The 21242-nt window shown below is 40.0% G+C and overlaps 1 protein-coding gene across 2 annotated transcripts in view; it reads left to right on the forward strand.

Annotated features, from left to right (window-relative positions):
- The first annotated feature begins 8412 nt into the window (after window positions 1–8412).
- The window catches only part of MGLL (monoglyceride lipase), a 98025-nt gene continuing 85195 nt past the window's right edge, over window positions 8413–21242 (forward strand). The window contains exons 1-2 of one of the 2 annotated variants that reach the window (XM_088134257.1): window positions 8413–9450; window positions 10044–10155. In XM_088134257.1, coding sequence (XP_087990383.1) covers window positions 9441–9450; window positions 10044–10155 — 122 coding nt within the window. In that variant the 5' untranslated portion in view covers window positions 8413–9440. Of the gene's footprint in view, window positions 9451–10043; window positions 10183–21242 lie in introns of both variants that reach the window. The other variant, XM_088134256.1, reaches the window with a different exon arrangement.

Here is a 21242-nt window from a genome sequence, read left to right on the forward strand (position 1 = left end):
GACCTGTGTAACAGGAGTCTGGTCAAAGCAAATCCAAGCAAATTTATCTGACAGATGCCTCAAACAGTCCCCACAGCAGCCCTGGAGATGATCTTCTGACTCGAAGAAGGACCAGAAGATCAGATCATCTTCTTGGAGTCAGAAGTCTGAACTCTAAACAAGGCTGCTGGATGACAATCTGGAAGTGCAATAAGAACAGCAAAATAATTACATTTTTCTGCTTTGATTGCCATGGATTTGCTATTTGTCTTTCTGCAACAGCATTCTAGGTATCTCTTCTGCTCTTTCATTTCTCAGAGTTCCTCTGAAAACGAGGGGGCCCTTTAGGATCCAGATGCAGAGAGACGCCACATATGCAAACTCCAGTCCAAGGCTATTGCCATGCTCTCATTTCAAGAGGTTGTTGTTGTTGTTCAGTCGTTAAGTCGTGTCCGACTCTTCGTGACCCCATGAACCATACTGCACCAGGCCTTCCTGTCCTTCACTGCCTCCCTGAGTTTGCTCAGTTTCATGCTCATTGCTTCAGTGATGCTATCTAACCATCTCATCCTCTGCCGTCCTCTTCTCCTTTTGCCTTCAATCTTTCCCAGCATCAGGGTCTTTTCCAAAGACTCCTCTCTTCGCATTAGGTGACCAAAGTATCTGAGCTTGAGCTTCATTATCAGTCCTTCCAATGAGCAATCAGGGTTGATTTCCTTTAAGATTGACTGGTTTGACCTCCTAGCAGTCCAGGGGACTCTCAAGAGTCTTCTCCAGCACCACAGTTCAAAGGCATCAATTCTTCGGCGCTCAGCCTTCTTTATGGTCCAGCTCTCACAGGCATACATTACTACTGGAAAAACCATAGCTTTGACTATGCGGATCTTTGTCGGCAAGGTGACGTCTCTGCTTTTTAATATGCTATCTAGGTTTGCCATAGCTTTCCTCCCAAGGAGCAAGCGTCTTTTAATTTCATGGCTGCAGTCTCCGCTGTGGTGATCTTGGAGCCCAATTAAATGAAGTCTGTTACTGCTTCCATTTCTACCCCTTCTATTTGCCAGGAATTGATGGGTCCAGATGCCATGATCTTAGTTTTTTTAATGTTGAGTTTCAAGCCAGCTTTTGCACTCTCCTCTTTCACCCTCATCAAGAGGCTCTTTAGTTCTTCTTCACTTTCTGCCATTAGGGTGGTATCGTCTGCATATCTGAGGTTATCGATGATTCTCCCTGCAATCTTAATTCTGGCTTGTGATTCTTCCAGCCTGGCATTTCTCATGATGTACTCTGCATATAGGTTAAATAAGCAGGGTGACAGTATACAGCCTTGTCGTACTCCTTTCCCTATTTTGAACCAATCAGTTCCGTGATTGGTTCTAACTGTTGCTTCTTGGCCCGCATACAGATTTCTCAGGAGACAGGTAAGATGGTCTGGTACCCCCATCTCTTTAAGAATTTGCCAGAGTTTGTTGTGATCCACACAATCAAAGGCTTTTGCATAGTCAATGAAGCAGAAGTAGATGTTTTTCTGGAACTCTCATGCTTTCTCCATGATCCAGCGAACGTTGGCAATTTGATTTTTAGTTCCTCTGCCTCTTCAAAACCCAGCTTGTACATCCAGTAGTTCTCGGTTTACGTACTGCTGAAGCCTAGCTTGTAGGATTTTGAGCATAACCTTGCTAGCATGTGAAATGAGTGCAATTGTGCGATAGTTTGAGCATTCTTTGGCATTGCCCTTCTTTGGAATTGGAACGTAAACTGACCTTTTCCAATCCCGTGGCCACTATTGCGTTTTCCAAACTTGCTGGCATATTGAGTGCAGCACTTTAACAGCATCATCTTTTAATATTTTAAATAACTCAGCTGGAATATTGTCATCTCCACTAGCTTTGTTGTTAGCAATGCTTCCTAAGGCCCACTCGACTTCACTCTCTAGGATGACTGGCTCAAGGTCAGTGACCACACCAGCGTGGACATCAGGGACATTAAGATCTTTCTTGTATAGTTCTTCTGTGTATTCTTGCCACCTCTTCTTAATCTCTTCTGCTTCTGTTAGGTCCCTGCCTTTTTTGTCCTTTATCATGCCCATCTTTGCACTAAATGTTCCTTTCATATCTCCAATTTTCTTGAAGAGATCTCTAGTCTTCCCCATTCTATTGTTTTCCTCGATTTCTTTGCATTGTTCATTTAAGAAGGCCTTCTTACCTCTCCTTGCTATTCTCTGGAAATCTGCATTCAGTTGCTTATATCTTTCCCTTTCACCCTTGCTTTTCACATTCCTTCTTTCCACAGCTATTTGTAATGCCTCATCAGACAGCCATTTTGCTTTCTTGCATTTCTTTTTCTTTGGGATGGTTTTAGTTGCTGCCTCCTGTACAATGTTACAGACCTCCATCCATAGTTCTTCAGGCACTCTGTCTTCCAAATCTAATCCTCTAAATCTATTCATCACCTTCACTGTGTACTCACAAGGAATATGATCTAAGTCATACCTGAGTGGTCTAGTGGTTTTCCCTACATTCTTCAATTTAAGCCTAAATTTTGCAGTAAGAAGCTCATGATCTGAGCCACAGTCAGCTCCTGGTCTTGTTTTTGCTGTCTGTATAGAGCTTCTCCATCTTTGACTGCAAAGTATGTAATCAATCTGGTTTCAGTATTGACCATTTGGTGATGTCCATGTGTAGAGTCGTCTCTTGTGTTGTTGGATTTCAAGAGGTAACTAAGGCTTTAATCAAACTTGTATCAGGTCCCCAGGAAATTCCTCAAGTGTTCCTGAAACCCAATGGAGTCCATCAGGTGCTTGGAATAGATCAATTAAATGGGTCCTATGGCCTTTGATTGTGTCAATCACATCAAGCTGTGGAATGTGCTTAAAAAAATGGGAATCCCAGAAAATCTCACTGTCCTCATGTGAAAACTATATACAAGTCAGAAAGCTGTATATAGTGCAGACAGAACATGGCAAAACAGACTGGCTCCAGCTTAGTAAAGGAGTGAGACAAAGCTGTATACTCTCCCCTTATTTATTCAACCTGTATGCTGAATATATATTAAGGGAAGCTGGCTTGGAAGAAGAACATGGTTTTAAAACTAGAGGAAGAAACATGAATAACCTGTGCTATGCTGATGACATTACTCTGATAGCCAAAAATGGATCTACAAGCTCTAGTAATAAAAATCAAGGAATACTTGAAAAAATGGAACTAAAATTGGCTTCTGGAGAAGAAATGGCTGATTGAACTCTGTTATTTGTGGAGCTGACGCCTATGGCAATTAGAGGAGCTGGCCTTGGTCCAGCTCTTCGGAGTCATCTCCAGATTAAGGAGATCAACAGGATCACCCACAGGTACTCCTTACAGAGATTCCCTGTGAAGAGATTGCAATCTAGCAATCTCTAGTGGGTGGAGCACTCTGGGAGTTGAGTGAAACACTGAGCCCAAGCCAAGACACCAGATTTGCTTTACTTCGTCTTTTAACTAACATCGTATATTGCCTATCTGTGATTTATTTGGTAATTAAAACCGTGAAAGACAAGTTTCAACACACTGGGAAAATTTCCTACCATCCTGGGAGAAAGGAGAAAGAAGACCAAAGTAAGTTTAAAGGTCAAAAAGAAATATTTTAACGTTTGGAAACAGACAAAGGGAATTAAGAATGTTGATTGGGGACAGTTAAGAAGCTAGATGGATTTGAAACAGCTTTTTAAAGGATTGTTTTAAATGTTTAAGAAAATATAGTAAGTGAATTTAGATTTAATTGCAAGAAAATCTGCCCTGGGAAAGTTTTGCTTCTGAAAATAAACACAAGATAAGACTGAGCTTTCAAGGTCAGAGGGAATGGAGAGCAATTAGAGGAATATATTCCTTTTAACACAATGGAGGAGCATCTTTCTTTCAAAGAAGAATTTTTAGCTGTTTGGAATCAGTGTGCCCAGGAACTGTTTTTAAAATGGGGACTAACAGAAGTTGTAGAAGAAGAAAAGACTTTAATGGATAAAATAGCAGTGGAGGATGACTCGAATAAGGATTCTAAAGTGGACTTTAAAGAAATGTGAGATTATAAGAGAGACACGGAAGATATGGAAAAAGATGCTGTGGATCTGAAGATTGACTCAAAGTTGCTTGATTATGAGAATGATATGGAGAAAGAAGCTGTAGTGGACCAGAAGAGTGACTTTGAGAATTACTCTATTTTCGATATACAGAAGGGAAATACCAAATCTCTGAAACCTTTTCTGAAAATAGATAGGAAGAGAATGATAAGAGATTGTTATTTGGTGTTTTATTTGGAGAAGAGACTGAAGACTGAGTTATTAAAAAAGAAGAGAAAGGAATTTAAAGTGGACTTAAAAGATCAAAGTTAAATTGTCCATGTTTTGACCTGGATTGTTAATACTGAACTTTCTTTCTCTGACCAGGACTGTAAGATGATGATTTATACCTGTAAAAGTGATCTAATTGGTTTAGTTTAAAACACATATGTGATTATTATTGGTCTTTTGTATGCTTAAGGGGAGAGATCTTTTAGGTTTCATTTCTAAGAAAAAACTTAGAAGCTAAAATGCAAAATAGACCTACAGTGGTACCTCGGTTCACGAACGCTTCTGTTCATGACCAATTCGGGTCACGAACAGCACCGTTTGCAAAATTTTGCTTCCGTTCGTGAACTCCGCATCAGGTGATGAACAGGATCCGCGGCCATTTTCCCTGCTGTGACACGTGGTCGTGGCTTCCTGTAGGGAGGGGGACTCTCCCTCCAAACAATAACCGTCTCCCCACCTGCCTTCCTGTCCTCCACACCTCAAGCAAGGTTAGCGTTCTCTCTCTTCATAGTGTACTGTACTGTACTTTGTGTCATATTTTTGTGGTTTTAAAAAAAACATATGGTTCAGAACGGATTCACCGTATTTACATTGAACCTTATGGGAAAATTTGATTCGGGTCACGACCAAAATCGGTTGGCGACCAAATTCGTAGGGGTCAGAACGGATTAACCATATTTACATTGAACCTTATGGGAAAATTTGATTCGGGTCGCGACCAATTTGGGTCATGACCACAGTCGCGGAACGAATTAAGTTCGTGACCCGAGGTACCACTGTATTTGTTTAAGCTTAAAATATATAGTTTATTATTACTGGCGCTCTTAATGCTTTTGTTGATTAGATTGATTGTTGAATATTTTTTATAATTCAGTTATTGTTTAGGGATGAGAAAAGGGATGAAGAGGGCCATTTTTAGTAATATTAGAGAAAGTGTTAAATTACTGTTAATACATATACTTGTTTGGAGGGAGGGGGAAGTCAACTTTTATATTTCTTTCTCTTCTCTCTTTCTTTCTTTTTGTTTGTAGGTTTTTTAGTTTTGTATTAGTTTTTATATATACAATATAAACTTTAATATAAATATTTTTAAAAAAGAAAAAATGGAACTAAAATTAAATACTGTATAATGACAAATTAATGACAACAAGTACAACAACCAGCCTTAGAATTAACAATGACGATACTGAAGTGATAGATAGCTTCTGCCTTTTAGGATCAACCATCGACAGTAAAGGAACAAGCAGTCAAGAAATACGCCGCAGACTAGCACTTGGAAGAGCAGCCATGAAGGCCTTGGAAAAGATATTCAGATGCCATGATGTGACTATACCTACAAAGATTATAATAGTGCCAGCAATGGTATCCCCTATGATACTCTATGAAGCAAAAGTTGGACTTTGAAGAAGCAGGATAGAAAGAGTATTGACGCTTTTGAACTTTGGTGCTGGAGAAGACTCCTGAGAATACTGTGGACAGCCAATAAAATGAACAAATGGATAATTGAACAAATCAACCCAGAGTTGTCACTTGAGGCACAAATGACCAGGCTCAAATTATTCTACTTCAGACACATTATGTAAAGACCTAGCTCTCTGGAGAAGACTCTAGTGTTGGGAAAGGTGGAAGGAAAGAGAAGAAGAGGACGACCAGCAGCAACATGGATAGACTCAATGACAATGGCAATGGATGCACTATTAAAAGACCTGAAGGACCAGATTAGTGACAGATTGTCATGGAGAAAATCTATCTATAGTTTGTGGTTGCTAGGAGTCAACATGAACTTAATGGCACATAATCAATCAATCAATCTCCCCGCACAGGAAAGCAGGTATGGAGAACTCCAAAGCAATCAAAAAGTGATCTGTCAATCAAAAGGGACAAATAGTACCTCCCCCCAACTCTAGATCACATTGCCACTACTCTGAAACAAAAACCAGATCCAGCAGGTGAATGAGGCCCTCAATAATTTGGATCAGGTCCCTGTTGCCATGGTGGCCATAACTTCCAAATCACTTCAGACTCTGTTCCAAGGGAAGGCAAGCTGAAGTCTTCTAGTACCATGTCTGGGAAATTCCACCACCAACCCAGTCACACAGTCTAGCAACTCAAACAGGGAAGCAGTTGAGAGGCCAGTACAGTAGCAGTAGTTCCAGAGTCTAACTTTACAAACAAGGACTCTGAAAGCCACAACAGTCTCCCAGATGACAATAGCCTCTTCCTCATCCCTGCCCTGGTGTGGCTGATGTGACATCTACTATGTATGGGCTCCCAATTGCTAGGGTCAGGTCCATTATTGCTGTGGTGGACATGAACTCTGGAGCTGCCCCCTAGCTCAAAGCCATTCAGGCAAAGATTAAAATCCCCCAGGACAATAAGCCTTGGGGATTCCATCATCAGATTCTAGCAAATGTTGCTTGATATAACCTGGTGCTGTGCCATGTAGGACTTTAAAGGTTAAAAACAGCACTTTGAGCTGACCCCCGAAGCCTAATGGTAATCAATGTGGTAACTTTAAGATGAGCTTTATTTTTGATTGGCAGGGTTGTTCCACTAGTGAATCTCCCTGACAGCACTTTGGACCAGTGCAGTTTTCAGGTCACCTCCAAAGGCAGCCCCATGTAAAGTGTGTTACAGTAGTCCCTACCACCTTCTTAACTGCACAGTGATCAAGTGTGTTTATTTTTGAGTTATTTCAAAGATGTAAAACTGTTATTGAACTATACCATATTTATTTTTTTTGCTGGGCATAATCAGCACATTCTGTGATATACAATCCCATTGGATATACATTGTATTTAATAGTAGGTTGTGCTGAATATTAAGTATATCAGAAACACTATGCTGCATTCTATTTCCTACAAGGGTCAACTAGATGCCTGTGGGAAGCCTGCAAACTGGGTGAGGTTAGAAGAACCTACCTTATGTTCTTCAAAAATATTGAGAGGCCTGCTGCCCTGAGACTGAAGATTCGAGATCCTGCATGGCAGGCATCAATAGACTTATTCTCTATGAATTTGTTTAATCCCCACTGAAAGTTAGACAGGTTCATGGCCATTAAAGCATCTTGTAATAGAGAATGCTACAGTTTCTCCACTGAGTGAATTTCTATTTATCTGTCCCACCTCAGTTTAACTGCTGAGCCTGGGTACACAATTATGGGAGAAAGAAGTTTCCCTATCTGCTTTTTTAAACTATGCATAATTTTATACCTTTTTATTATATTCCAATTTGTTTGCCCTTTTTTTTTAAGTGAAAGGTCCTCAATCTGTGCTACCTTTCTTTAAAGGGGTCTTGCTGTAACCCTTTTATCATTCTGGTTGCCACGTTCTATTCAAGGCAGAGTGACCAGAACTGTCACCATTCTGTGATAAAACCTCAATTGTATAATCGATTGTATAAAGGCATATGCAAAATTACCCGAAATTCTTATTTATACAAGATTCATTGAGAAGATGTTCATGTCCTGAAACAAAGAGGACTTTCACATTCTCAAACTTTCAATCTTAATCAGATGCAAAAGTCGACTCACTCTTAAATGTTATCATCCCTCTTCTGCCCTAGCAATTTATAGCGTCACACAGCGTATGCTGTGGCCCTATATGCCTGTCTTGTTGGGCGAAAATATTTCCAAAGCGATGGCGCGGGGTGTCCGGTATTCTATAAATTGCCAGCATGGTAACGTTCAGTAGTGAACGAGTAAAGGCCCCTTCGGTGGTTCAGCACTGGTCCTCTCCTCCTGGGGCAGAGAAGGTACAGCGTCTGGCTTTATGCACCTGGGGCACAGAGGGCTGCTGTTCGCTTCCCAGGATCAGTTCCCCACTGAAGCGCCTCTGAGCGAACGAGCAGCAGCGGCGCGCATCCAGCTCCTTCAACTCCTACAGAGGCGCGTGTTGATGCTGTTGCAGGAACACCCGTCCCGCTCCATACTGGGGCCTCCCTGCTAGGAAAATAAAGGCACGCCCCTGCACCTAAGGAAACCATCTGGTCGCGAGCGTGGCGTGCAAGAAAGGTCAGCACGGCCACAAGTGAGCGCTGCGGGGGAGCGGGAGAAGAGCCTCCCGCTGCCGCCGCTCCTCCTCCTCCTCTCAGTGCGCCTGCCCTGCCTGGCAGGGAAAACATTTATTTTTATTTGCTGCGCTTTAGAATAAAGCCCCAGGGCCTCAGCGGGTCTTATTCACATGTGTGTGCATGAAGGAGCGCCTCGGCGCCTGGCAGCACCAGCAGTAAGCGCCACCAGACAAGCGCAACGCCTCCCGGCACCTGGTAACTAAGCCCTTCCCTCCTCCCGGCTGCCTCCATTCCCCCAGCCCAGAGCAGGCAACGTGCGCTTCCGTTGGGCACGGCCCGCGTTCCCTTGCGCGGGTCGCGGGCGGCCAGAGCTTTGGCTGGCTGCTCCTTTTCAAAGCCTGCAAGCACCGTTTGTGCGCGGTGCGCGCAGCCCTGACCCGAAGCAGAGGCTTGCTGTGAAAATAAAGCCTTGGTTCTTCTGGGATTTCAGCCTGGGATATGTTCGTGGGGACCCTTCTAAAAGGTAGAGGAAGGACCTCCAGCTATTTTCCCAGAGAGGGCAGGGGAGATCCCTCCTCCCGTTCGGCTCATCCCTTTGCTACTTCCATTTAGTTTGAAAGCAACCTGCAGCCAACCCCGCCTGGGAAGTTTCCGTTCTGCTGCCTCCCAGCTCAGTGCATTCAAGGTGCCTTTGATAAGTCTGTGTGTAGCCGCTGGGAGTCGGACTGTTGCTTTCTCAGTTCTTCATCACAGGCAACCCCCACCTTCCTCTTCCAGCCCACATACCCGATTTGCTAGAGATGAAGGGGAGGGAGTGATGAAATGAACAAGAAGTGGCAAATTGATTAAGACTAGTTTCCTCTTCAAACGGCGGCTCGGAAGAGAAAGAAGCAGAGCGAGAATAGGCGGCAGCCCGAAGAGCTTGCAAAGAAGGGGTGGGGAGGCGAGCCCTGCTGTGGGCAGCGACTAAGCTTTCCTGCCTTTTGCAACGGCGGAGAATTGATTCTAGGCGCTAGGGGTGCTGGCTGTTCGGGCGCTTCTGCGGTTCGCCGTCGACATGCACGCGCGCTCCGTCTGACTGCATTTGACTTATAATGCCGGCTTCTCTTTGGAATGCAAAACCGTGCACAGGATGAAATCAGGTTTGTTACGACTGTTCTTTGTGTGTGCGTGTGTGTATATTTAAAAAAAAAACACTCCCCTCGTTCCCCCCAGATGTCAGAAAGGATCATAGCAACAAGACAGTGGCAGTCACCTCATTACGGTGTCTCTCGTGCTCATCTTTTGAGATTTTTTAAAAAGAGAGATGATGAATCTTTTATGCAGCTGGCTTCTCAGAACCATCCAGGAGCATCACAATTTGCACTAGATTGGTGCTTAAAAGAAATACAGTTTTTGAAAATGTAAGATCTGCTTCTTAAACGGTGGAAAATAAACATAGGTGGAGGGCAGGAAGCGGGGGTGGGGGGGTAAAAGGCAGTAAGGAGCCGGTGTGGTGAGTTTCTTTCTTGCTTTCAGTCCTCCGATAATTTTTTCCTAGTACTCTCCCCAACCCCCTGAGTCTTCAAGCTGAAAAGCAGTTGCATGGGTTTCTGTATCTTTGAAAAGTAAAATGGGGTTTTCTTGGTTGAGTTATGGATTAACTCCTCTCATTCTACTAAGCAGATTCTTTGCCAGCAATCTTTCCAGATGTGTTGTTAAAAAGCATGTATTGATTTCTTTCCATATTTTTCAGGTCACTCTGCCAGAATGCCAGAAGAAAATTCCCCAAGGAGAACTCCTCAGAAAATCCCGTACCAGGACCTTCCTCACTTGGTCAATGCTGATGGGCAGTATCTTTTCTGCAGGTACTGGAAGCCGGCTGCCACTCCAAGGTGACCATTGTTAAACCGTGTATTTGTTGTGTGTGATAAATACACCATTCATTCAGTTCCACTGCTGTTTGTACAGCAGTCCATGAAGTAGTACAACTGTCCTCACCCCAGACAATCTCTTAGGAAAAGATACCTTGATCCTTTAGCCTTTGCACTAAACTAATGCAGTAGGTTGAAATGTTGCTTTTGAGTAGCAGTTGCTAAACCCATGAAGTGCTTGTATATTTCTGCAGTAAGAGAAGATCTGGTTATTAATCATTCAGCCTCCTACTCATGAGAATAAGACTTGTTACTTGCATAAGTAAAAGCAACTCAGATGAGTAAGGTTTGATAATTTGGACAATTCTCTTTCTGTCTTTCTTCCTCTCTTAGTTCAGTGAAATAAAATGCCATGTGAAAAGCAGTAAACCCTGTGTTTTGGCATTGAAATAGGTATCTTGATTGGGCAGTATTACATTCAAAAGGTATGTGAAGCCTAGGTTACTCCATCCTTCCCACTATTTTAGCATCAGCAGCAGGTCAAAACTTCAGAGCCCTGTTACAATTGCTATAAATCTATCATTGGTAGCTAGGTTTTATAAGTTATGTATCAGTTACATTTTGTCATTTAGTTACATTCTTCTGTATCTTGGCTATAGTATTATGTGGACCTCTACAACACAAAATATACTTAAAATAATCTAAGTAAATGGCTAGCCATTAGGTAATCCCATTTTCATAATCCCATACAAAATAATGTCTTTGTACTTGTAATTTATAATTCAGGAAGCCTGGGATATTATATTGTGGATGAACATATTGTTTGGATTTTCTCAGTAATTATTATTTCTTTTCTTTCTGTGTTGTGACTTAATATAATTGTTGGTTCTATTTGTGGAGAAGAGTAATGCACATAAAAAGGTGGCATTATTGTTCAGAATAATCTTTTTTACTTTTATAGTACAAGACAATTTCCAATTTTGGAAAATAGTTACCCAAAAGCAGCTCTTCTATTTCAATGGATTTTATAGTATTCCAGCTTGAGTAGTTAATAAACTTTGTATGATGTGCTAAGTGATTCATAAAAGGATAAAGACAGAAACACATTAAGTCAAATCAATGATCTGTCTAACTTATTTTTCCAAAAAGAAGAGTGTAAGTGGCACAAACATAGGGTAACATCTTCTGCATGGTCATCCCCAGTTTTCACACTAGGTTTTTGGAGGGTTTCTGTTCATTTCTGTGAATTTAGAGACAGGTTGCAAGGCACAGTGGACTATTGATTTTAACCATGTGGATGTTTTATGAAACCTTGTGGTATCAGTTACTTACCACATATGTGACATTTATGAACCATGGGAGTTAAAGACCAGTCAAAGCACTCCTTTCAACAAAATATACTTTTTTCCAATTATTTGAGAATTGCTTTCTTTACCATAATGTACTGTTTTCCATATCATTCATGTATGGTTCATTTAAAAATCCATTCATCTCATTCAGGGCCCACCTTAAGCCTCCAACCTTTCACCTAGAAACCAAACCTGAAAAGTCTTCGCACTTTGTTCTCTTCAGCACCCAAAGTTACACTCCAAAATAGAACTTCAGAGTCATTTCAAAAGCATTGCTTCAGTAGCTTGTCTCTTTTTTCCTGGCTTTTTGAGCTCTAGATGTATGCATTGACGGGTTTTTTTTTTCCTGAGTCCTGCTAAGGTCGGGAACAAAGCTAACGTGATTTGGAGCTGCCTTTGAAGCATCTCTTTGGGTCTGGCTTTGATTGCGTGTTTCATACGGTAGCTTCATCAAACCCAAGGGAAAACTTTTGGGCAATACTTGTAATGAGAGTCCTCACATCATCCTAAAGATTTCCACAATTGAACAAATTTAATCTTAAAACAAGCTTCGTCTGTGAAAACTATCCTGCCCCTATTATAATGCTAATTAATCATTAACTGCCTACAGTGTTTTTCAGTGAGTTGCTGAGCTGCATTCTCCATTTCCTGTTTAATTTCTTAGCAAATTAGTGTTGTTCACATGAGTCTTTGATCAAGAAATGAAAGGATGGTAAAGAAGCGAAAGTTAGAACTTGGCATTTCAGGCCTCCTGGTAGCTTGTCTTGTTACAGCTCTGCATGCCCCAAGTGGTTAATTGATAGCAAGAGTGTCCTAGTTTTCTGACAACAAAGTAAACACAATCAGTTCTGTTCACTTACAAGTGGCTCTTAAATGTGTGGAACCATTTATTTTTAGCCCCTTTTGTATTGTGCTGGCAGAGTTTGAGAGGGAGATTATAGGTTGCTGGAGAATAATTTGTCAACTGCAGCCAACTTTCATGGGACAGTCATGAAATACGTGGAGAAAGAGATTCCTCATTCTCTTCCATGTATGGTTTATTTCCATGACTCATCTGTGGACGCTCTGCAGATTTGCTTTGTTTTAAATGACAAACGGCCATAGTTGGAGGACAGCCTTGAATCGCTTTTAAAGTACTATTAATCTGACAGAATTTCAGATACAGAAGAAGAATCAGTTGTAGTTTTGTTAGCTATAACACAAGAGATTCACACGTTTCTCCTCTTGAGTATAGGTTTTGACTCAGAAGGCCACTGGAATTTATAAGAAAAACACTAAGAGCTGCAAGACTTTCTGCATTGTGAGAACTTTTGAACATTCTATATGCAGAAGTTGTTCCATGCAAATACCTCCCTGCGTGAAGTGGAACTAAAACCGAAAAAGCCAGCACACATAAACTTTATCAGCACGCTTGCTCTATCATTCATAGTGTTACATTTGAGGACATACAGGTTTAACATGTCAGATGCATTGTATGAGCAGTTTGCCAGAAGCAGTTCTGATTGTGCATGCATTTTGTCTCTGCATTTCAGGTGTTTTTTTCGTAAGGAGGAAAAGCAGCACATCTCAACTAACCATTTTTGCTTAAATAGTTTGGAACTTTTTTCTCACTGGCACATTCAAGCTAGAATTAGATATTTGTTTTTTTAAGAATTTATATAATTGGATCAAAGTTATCTACCAAGATTATTCCACTAGGGATGCCAACCTAGAGCATATTGTGGAATAATCTTGATAGGTAAGTTTTATCTCAGATTTCCTAGAAAAGTAGTTATTGTCATCCAGTGTGATTAAAGTTATAGGTAAGTACTGAAAAGCAAGTGATACAGGAGTGAAAATCAATTAGATGTGCAGACAATAAGAATGATCATTCCCCGAGTTCAGTTTACACTTACCTGAGTGCCCCTATCACTTGTATGTTTTTTGTTCAGGCACCTTTTGCAGACATTCACCCTTTTTTCTATGGCTACGATGAGTGGAAGAAAAGATCCTGGTAATTGTCATATCATGCCCACAATCATTCTAAATGTATAGAACTGCATGGTGATTAATAGACTCAGGTCTCCCTGTCAGATTTCCTTTGGCTGAGCAGATGGAATTAATTTAATAAAATTGATCCTGCATTTGGTGAGTAAATAAGGGGTAGATGGGAGAAGAGGCAAAAGTATTTGGATTTCAGGTTAAGGAAGGGAATGGAGAAAGACTGAGACCTTGAGAAGAGGTAACAGACATTGCTGAACCACTGGCACAATAGAACCAGCATAAAATTCTAAGCTGAGTTGGGGAAAAGAAAAAAAGGTAGTGGAGGTGGTTTTTTGCAGAATTGTGGTATGGCCCCTTTTTAAGGCCAATCTTGGGTGTACTGTTGGCTTACCATGTCCTTTCCTATTTCCTAGTGTGCAGGTAAGCAACCTGATGCCTCCAGTTATTTTGGATGTCACTTCCCATCAGCCACAGTCAACATGGCCAGCTTAAAAAGATTACAGGAGTTGTAATCCAAAACTTCTGGAGTCCTAGGTTGCTTATCGTTGTCCTGGTAAGTGCAACATAGAAACATGGAGGCCATTGACTCAGTGAGAGAACCAGTTGTGCCTTGGGCAAAGTGACAACCAGATTACAGACAACCTCTTATACTGTGGGGTAGACTAAAAAATTTTCATGATTTATTTTAGGATGGGCATTTTACTTAGTACATGGCAGAATGTGTGGGATTTTTTGTTCTCTAAAGTAATTGGCTGTTGAGGTAAAGCAGTGCAGCTGTGCCTCTCCACCTGCAGAAGCATTTCAACTTATTGAACTTGATTTGTGTGAACTGTGATTAAGTCCTTTTAAAATGCAAATGAATTTGATACGTAACATGGGTTGGGACAGCTGAGTCATTTCTCATAACAAGAAACAATGTTTGTTTGTTTTAAAGCTGTGATCAGATCTCTCATACTAAATAAGGTAGCAATGTATAATTTAAGTTTTAGCTGCACAGTATATGAGCAAGTTCAGAAGAGTTCAACATTGTTTGGAAAATTGGATAATCATTAATGCAAGGAAATAGGAAACCTACATTTTAATACAGTCATTGTGCAACTATACATTTTCACCATGGTTAAACCTAGTCTTTCATATAAGATCTTTAAGACTACAATCCTAGGCCCACTTATTTGGAAGTAAGCCCCACTGAACTCAGATTTATTTCTAAGTACTTCTGTGTAAATATGGGGAAAGAAATATATATCATGTTTCAGTAAAATTTCCCTCTATCTATTTCAGTTCTGTTTTCTGTTCTCCCAGTGACTCTCTATCAAAGTGAATCTATTAAGAGCTTCTTAAATATTACATTTTTATTCCCATGTATGTCTGCATAAAGCATCTGATCGTGGTGAGGTAAAAACATGCTTATTTCTTCTGTGGTCTGAGCCTGCCTTTTGTTGTGTTTAATAAACTAATACATGGTTTCCCCTATGTTTGACTATAACAAGCTCACACACACCATTTAAGGAAGGTGCTTGTTTTGAGTTCCATAGGCAGAAGAGAATTACATCATCTTTTATTAGGAAGCCAACACGACTGCTATTTTTCTGCAAAAAAAAAAAAAAATGAAGCTTGCTCTTTCTACTCCCTTTTTCTGGAACTCCATCTATGTGTGAGTATTCCACACTTAGAGAACATCATCCCAAACTGTACTCAGACAACTAGAAAAACCTTTCTTTTTCTTTCTTTCTCTCTTGAGACTCAGATCTCTGAAGCTGAACTTATAATTATTTCAGCTAAAACCATTCATTTAACTAGCTGATATGTGGTATTGTTACATTAAAATATATGTTTTACATTCAATGAAGTTTATATCTGATATTTGAAACACATATTGGACAATAAAACAATGACTATTCATGGGCCAGCTTGTTTGTCTTCATCCAGCTTTCCTGCTCAAAACCAAGATAAAAAGGGCCAGTTTGGCCTAATGGTTAAGGCACCAGGCGAAAAAGCAGGAGACGGTGAGCTCTAGCCCCGCCTTAGGCATGAAAGCCGGCTGGGGGACTTTGGGCCAGTCACTCTCTCTCAGCCCAACTCACGTCACAAGGTTGTTCTGGGGAATATAGGAGGAGGAAGGAATATTAGTTATGTTCGCCGCCTTGAGTTATTTATAAAAATAATAAAGGTGGGATTAAAAAAAACCCCTAAAAATAAATAAAAATGATCAGACTAATGAGGCCTGTGTTTCTATAGCGAGACAAGAAGCAGGACCTCTATAAAATCAACCTTATTTAAAGTTAGTTTATTATCTCTTCTGTTGCCCATTCTTTGAGGTGAGAAAAGAATGATAAAAGGTGAGATGTTAACATTTAATAAGAGGTCACTATGTTGCAGCACAATGCAGTAACCCTGGTAAATGAATAGTCTATGAAGTTGGAAACAAAACTTGAAATCTGTCTATAAGCAGTACAGCAGAATTACCTGAAATCCCAGGCCCTCTAAGCCTTAAGTGCCATCTATGGAGATCTCCCAAAGTTACTCCCAAATTGTAATTTAAAAATTAAAGAGGAAGAATTTATTAAATATCCATGACTGAACTATATGTAATTTTAACTAAATGTACATAAAATCAAATTCAGCTTTTGTCCTGGTGATACCTACTACTGTTTGGAATGCAGTCCCTGGGTTCAATGCAGAGGCCAAGGGCTACCATTGGCACTGAAAAAGTTGTGCATCCTTGGCACCAAAGTACTGGAGGGTGGATTTGTTAGCATTAAGAGTTTTCTTTACCAGCACTGATGGCCTGCTCCCAGAACATGCTGTGTTACTAGAAATGACTCAATAGAAGAGAATGTATGTAGCTCAGGGTTGAACTGTGGAGTCCTTGGGGTTCTCTGAGCTTGGTTGTTTTCTTGCAAATGTTTCGTTACCTGGCTAGGTAACATCTTTAGTGCTAGGATGAAGTGGAGTTTGCTCTCTGCTTATATACAGTAGCTTGCTCTGCCAGTGTTTGGTGGGGGTGGTTTTTTTTTCTTCTTGGTAGTTCCTTGATTAGGGTATTGTTTATTGCTTGATTGTTTGTCTGATGTTAATCTTGGTGTTAATCTCTGCTTATCTGGGTGATTATTACTGGCAAGGAGATGTTCTGGTCTTTTTGTTTCCTTTTTATTGTCTCTTTTGAATAGTGTGTAGATGTTGTTTATCTCTATGTGCCTACTGATGGCTGCCTTGTCTGAATACCAAGCTTCCAGGAATTCCCTTGCATTTTTGGATTAAAATGGTTTTCTCTGCCATTTTCCTGTTCCCACTCTCACTAGTGATGAGCACATTCAGGTTCTTCTAGTAGATTTGCTATGGGTGAGCAAGAAATTCTGCCTCTTAGTTGTTAAATAACTAACAACTTGCAATCAGATTCTGTAGCAGGCATGTATGACAACAGCTATATAATATGCAGGTCATAAACAGGTGATGATGCCTCTGCATGATGAAAAGGTTTCAACCTTTCATCCCTGCAGCTTTGTTTCCAACATTCTCTATATACCGCCCATACTGGTGTTAAAGAAAAGGTTTCTATTGGTGTTGGTGGATTATTTTTAAAGACAACTCCAGTGTAGGAGATCATAGGTTACAAATGTAGTGCCTAGAGAGAGTTTTAAACCTATCAGTGCAAATTAGAATCTAATACATTTACTTTAGAGTAAAACAGTCAGTATATGCTGTATAATGGATTACTGTGTATAGTATGATTGAAAATCTGTTGCACCAAAATATACTTAAAGGATCTTCATGTTACAATTTTTGAAAAATGCTTCTAACATAGGTTACTTTGTGACATGATATTAATGAGTTCCTAGAGGATGAGGAATTAGAGTATACGATTATCAAATGTACAAACTGTACAAAGTTGGGAGCCTAAGAGACACCTTACAGTCTAGGTTTTCTAACTTTTTCAGGCCCCAGAATCTGTTAAAAACAACAACAAAAAACCTGGAACCCCTGGTCAAGAAGCCAAGCACTGATAGAAAATGGGTAAAACAATAAAAAGTAAACTACTTATTATAGATGCAAAATAATATTTCCAATGTACAAAAAATACAACTTGAATTTTCTATTTATTTGGATGGTTCATACTTTGACCAATACATTGGTGTTCAGTGACTGGCATGTGATTGCTTTTCCTTGGTTAAAAGTTCAGTATTTGGAGCAGTTGATGCTACTTATAAGCAGAGATGATCTTCTATATTTAGCCTATTTCTATACTTGTTTTTTGTTGCTGCATATAAAGGGAAGATTCTCTTGCAGAAAGCATGTTGTTGCAAATGGCATAAGATATTTCAATGCTCATCTGGCAATTTCAGGATATTCTTTTAAAAGCTCTATCCAGAAATATATAAGTTCTACACAAGGAAATGTTGTTTGTGAGATGAAATTGGACAAAGTTAATTTAATTTCTCAAAACTTGTGCCATAAGAAGAAGCAGTAACATCAACAGTACTTGAATTTGGTTTGCTTTTTCTGTTTTTATCTTTTTCTATACTGTCTTGATGGCATGGATTTTTTCCATTGTGAATGCCTGGCTGAAGCCACTTAAACCCCCATCTTTCTCCTGCCTGCTTGCCTTTGCAAACACAATTTTCATATATGTTTACTCCAAAGAAAGTCCCACTCCAAAGGTATTTGAGGCACAGATGCTCTGTAGCCAAGCAGTGCAATCCTAAGTTTCTTTATTAATTTGCACATAGATCAAAAGGATTTACTCCAAAGAAGGTTTGCTCAGGATGCCACCTTGACTATTAAGCAAGACTCTTGAGGACATGCAGGCACATACACAAAAATAGGTTTGCAGTGTGGAAAGTGATGCGGGAGGAAAGGGCTCACCATGATTGCTCTTGCAGTATTAAAAATGGGGGCAGGCAGAGCATCAGGTTTTGTGTAGATGCACACAGCAAGGCAGCCAGTTGCCTTCTTCATGGAGCACCTTGAAACAATGATAACGTACAGCGAGCAAGAGGGGAAGAATAGGAGCAGATAGCTGAGTGTGGTTGAAGTTTAATGATCCCCCCTGCCTTAGTCCTTTGTGGAGAGGTTTTTCTCCCCTTAGTCCTTCATGGAACCAACAGAATCCAGTTTGAAAAACCCTACCTTAGAACAAAGTAACAAGATTTAGGAATCTCTGGAACAATGGGCAGAAATCAGCAAGGAAAAATGTCAGGTCCTATGTTAGGATTGGAAAAATTAAAGGCAGGAGTATAGGATAATGGGGAAGGTGGAACCATGCTCAGAAGCAGTACATGTGGGGAAAAAAATAGGTATTTTGATAGATCATTGCAAAAACAGGTGCAATCTTAGGCTGCATAAATGGAAGTATAGTGTCAAAATCAAAGAAAATCATCATTTCTCTCTATTCTGTGTTGGTCTCACCACACCTAGAATCTTGTGTTCAGTTTTGGTCCCTGCGTTTCAGAAAGGACATTAACAAACTGGAATATGTGTGGAGGAGAACAAGTAAGATGATAAGGGATAAGACCTGGGAGGAGGAATTTAAGAGAAACAGGTGAAGGCATTGGGCACGAAGAAAAGACGACAATGGGAAGACATGATAGCAGGCTAAGAAGTGTACAACATTTTAAGAACAGACTGTCAGCCTAAGAACTCATGCTTATTTTGAATGTCTTATACTTGTAGCAAATTCATTTGTATGAAAATACTACCCTCTCTATATATTTAGATAGTGATGCCCAGATAAGGTGAAAGCAAATTACATTATTTAAAGATGAGAATAACTGGTAATTCCCTTAAGGGAAAACTTCAGACTTCGCAAAAAGAGAGGTGACTATTGTTCATTTTTCCAGGGTTCTGAGGCTCACAGGAAACAAAATGCAATCCTATCTAAATATGGAGAGCAGAGGTAATTTGTTCTTCAGTACTTCTAGCCAATTTTAGGACTGTATTGGAAGGTGTTAATTACACATTCCCATTCCCTGTCACTTCAGTAGCATTTGAGACTTCTCAAACTATGTAGAGCTGTGGTACATTCCTTTTGCCAGGCTGAAGGAAATAGTGTTGAAGAAGCAATAAGAAATTAAACTTTGTATTTTGGGATAAATGTGGAATAGTTGAACTAAGAGTTGAGCCACTTTGGTGTAGTGGTTAAAAGCATTGAGTTAGAAGCTTGGAGACCAGGAGTTCTTGTCCTGCCAGTTGGGTGACTTTGGGCCAGTCTTTTTCTCTCAGAACTAGGAAGAAAGAACTGGCAAGCCACTTCTGAAAATGTTGCCAAGAAAATTCCATGACTTGTTATTGAGTCACCAGAAGTCAGATTGACTCAATGGACCATAACAGCAATAGCAGACTTCAGAGTTAAGAACTGGCAGCAGCTCAAGTAGAAAAAGCACCATACACTTTTTAAAAAGTTTGTATTTTTAAAAGTATCCTGCCATTTTTATGGAGAACCTTCTAGTAATATATCCATGCTGTACATATTTTTCATTTTCATAAGTAATGGTAGGTCAGTTTTTAGACTGTAATTGGTAATCCCTTGTTCTGTTTTGTGAGCTTATCATGAAAACTCCATCTTCAGATGTGCAAATTTAAATAATGCACAGTGGGTACGTATTAGAATGCTTCAGTACCAGTAAAATCAGTGGAATATGCAGTCCAGTTGTTTCTCTCAACTCAGAAATAAGGCCAACTGAATTTGCAGGAACTAATTCATAACAGAAATGGGAAGGGAAATTTGTTTGGTTCTTATTTTAATACAGACTAAACTAATTTGCATTTTCCAGATCAAGTCAAGTCAAAATGCAGTTGAAATTAAAATTAATTATTTTGAGAGGGGAGTTCTCTTATTGAAATGATGGACACAAAGGTCTGTATATTAAAGCCAAGAGAGAGAAAAAAGCTTCTACATTAGGAAAAATAGCATGTCAAAATTCATTACGGTAGAGAAATGTCAGGGGAAAAAATGTATATTAAGAGAAATGCGCTAAAATGTTTGTGATTTGTGGTGAAACTTCTACAAAAAATGGCAGATTCATGCTGTAATGGATCTTATGCTTAAAAAACAGCCCAATACTTTTAAATTTATCCATCTCTAAAGCCAAGTAAGTGTATATTTTAAGTGTATATTTTCATATTTACACTGTGTGGTTATCATTTCAGCCCTAAGCATGGTGGTGGCTTCATAACAAGCCACAGTGATGTCAACACATGCATCCAAGGTTTTTAGCTCGTGAATTGTGCAGCTTCACTTGATTAATCAATCAGTTACCAAGTGTAAATAGTCATTATGATAGAAGCTCAGTACATCTGGGGTCACAGAACACTAACAAAGAAGCTTGTTTTTGATTTTGTGATACAGCATACTGGGTTGTGTTTATAAAGTGCTAGAACTGGAAGGGATTAAAGCTTTTTTAGTTGGTATAGTCCAACCTCTTGGTATTTAGCAGGTCCGTCTGCTCAGATCAGCCCAGGCAGTCCAGTCCACAGTGTGCTCCATTCATTGGAAGAAGCTGGTCTTGGGCAACTAGCAGGAAAACTATCAGCTGGAGACCTATTTTGAAACATCTTAAGTCCATGGCTAGGAAGGTCCCCTCCATTACTCAATTTCAGTCATACTCTCCCTTCTCTCTTGTTTTTATTTAAACAGAAATTTTAGAGGATCCACCTAATTAAGCATCCTGTTTTGGAAACCACATCCACAGGCTCCCTAGATGTTATGCTGTCTCTGCTGGTGACCAAGTTATACACTGTATTACAGTATCC

The sequence above is a fragment of the Python bivittatus genome, unplaced genomic scaffold, assembly GCF_059951505.1.
Source record: "Python bivittatus isolate LINGU-HERP-01145 unplaced genomic scaffold, Pbiv_v1 ctg000080_np1212, whole genome shotgun sequence".
Lineage (NCBI taxonomy): Eukaryota > Metazoa > Chordata > Lepidosauria > Squamata > Pythonidae > Python > Python bivittatus.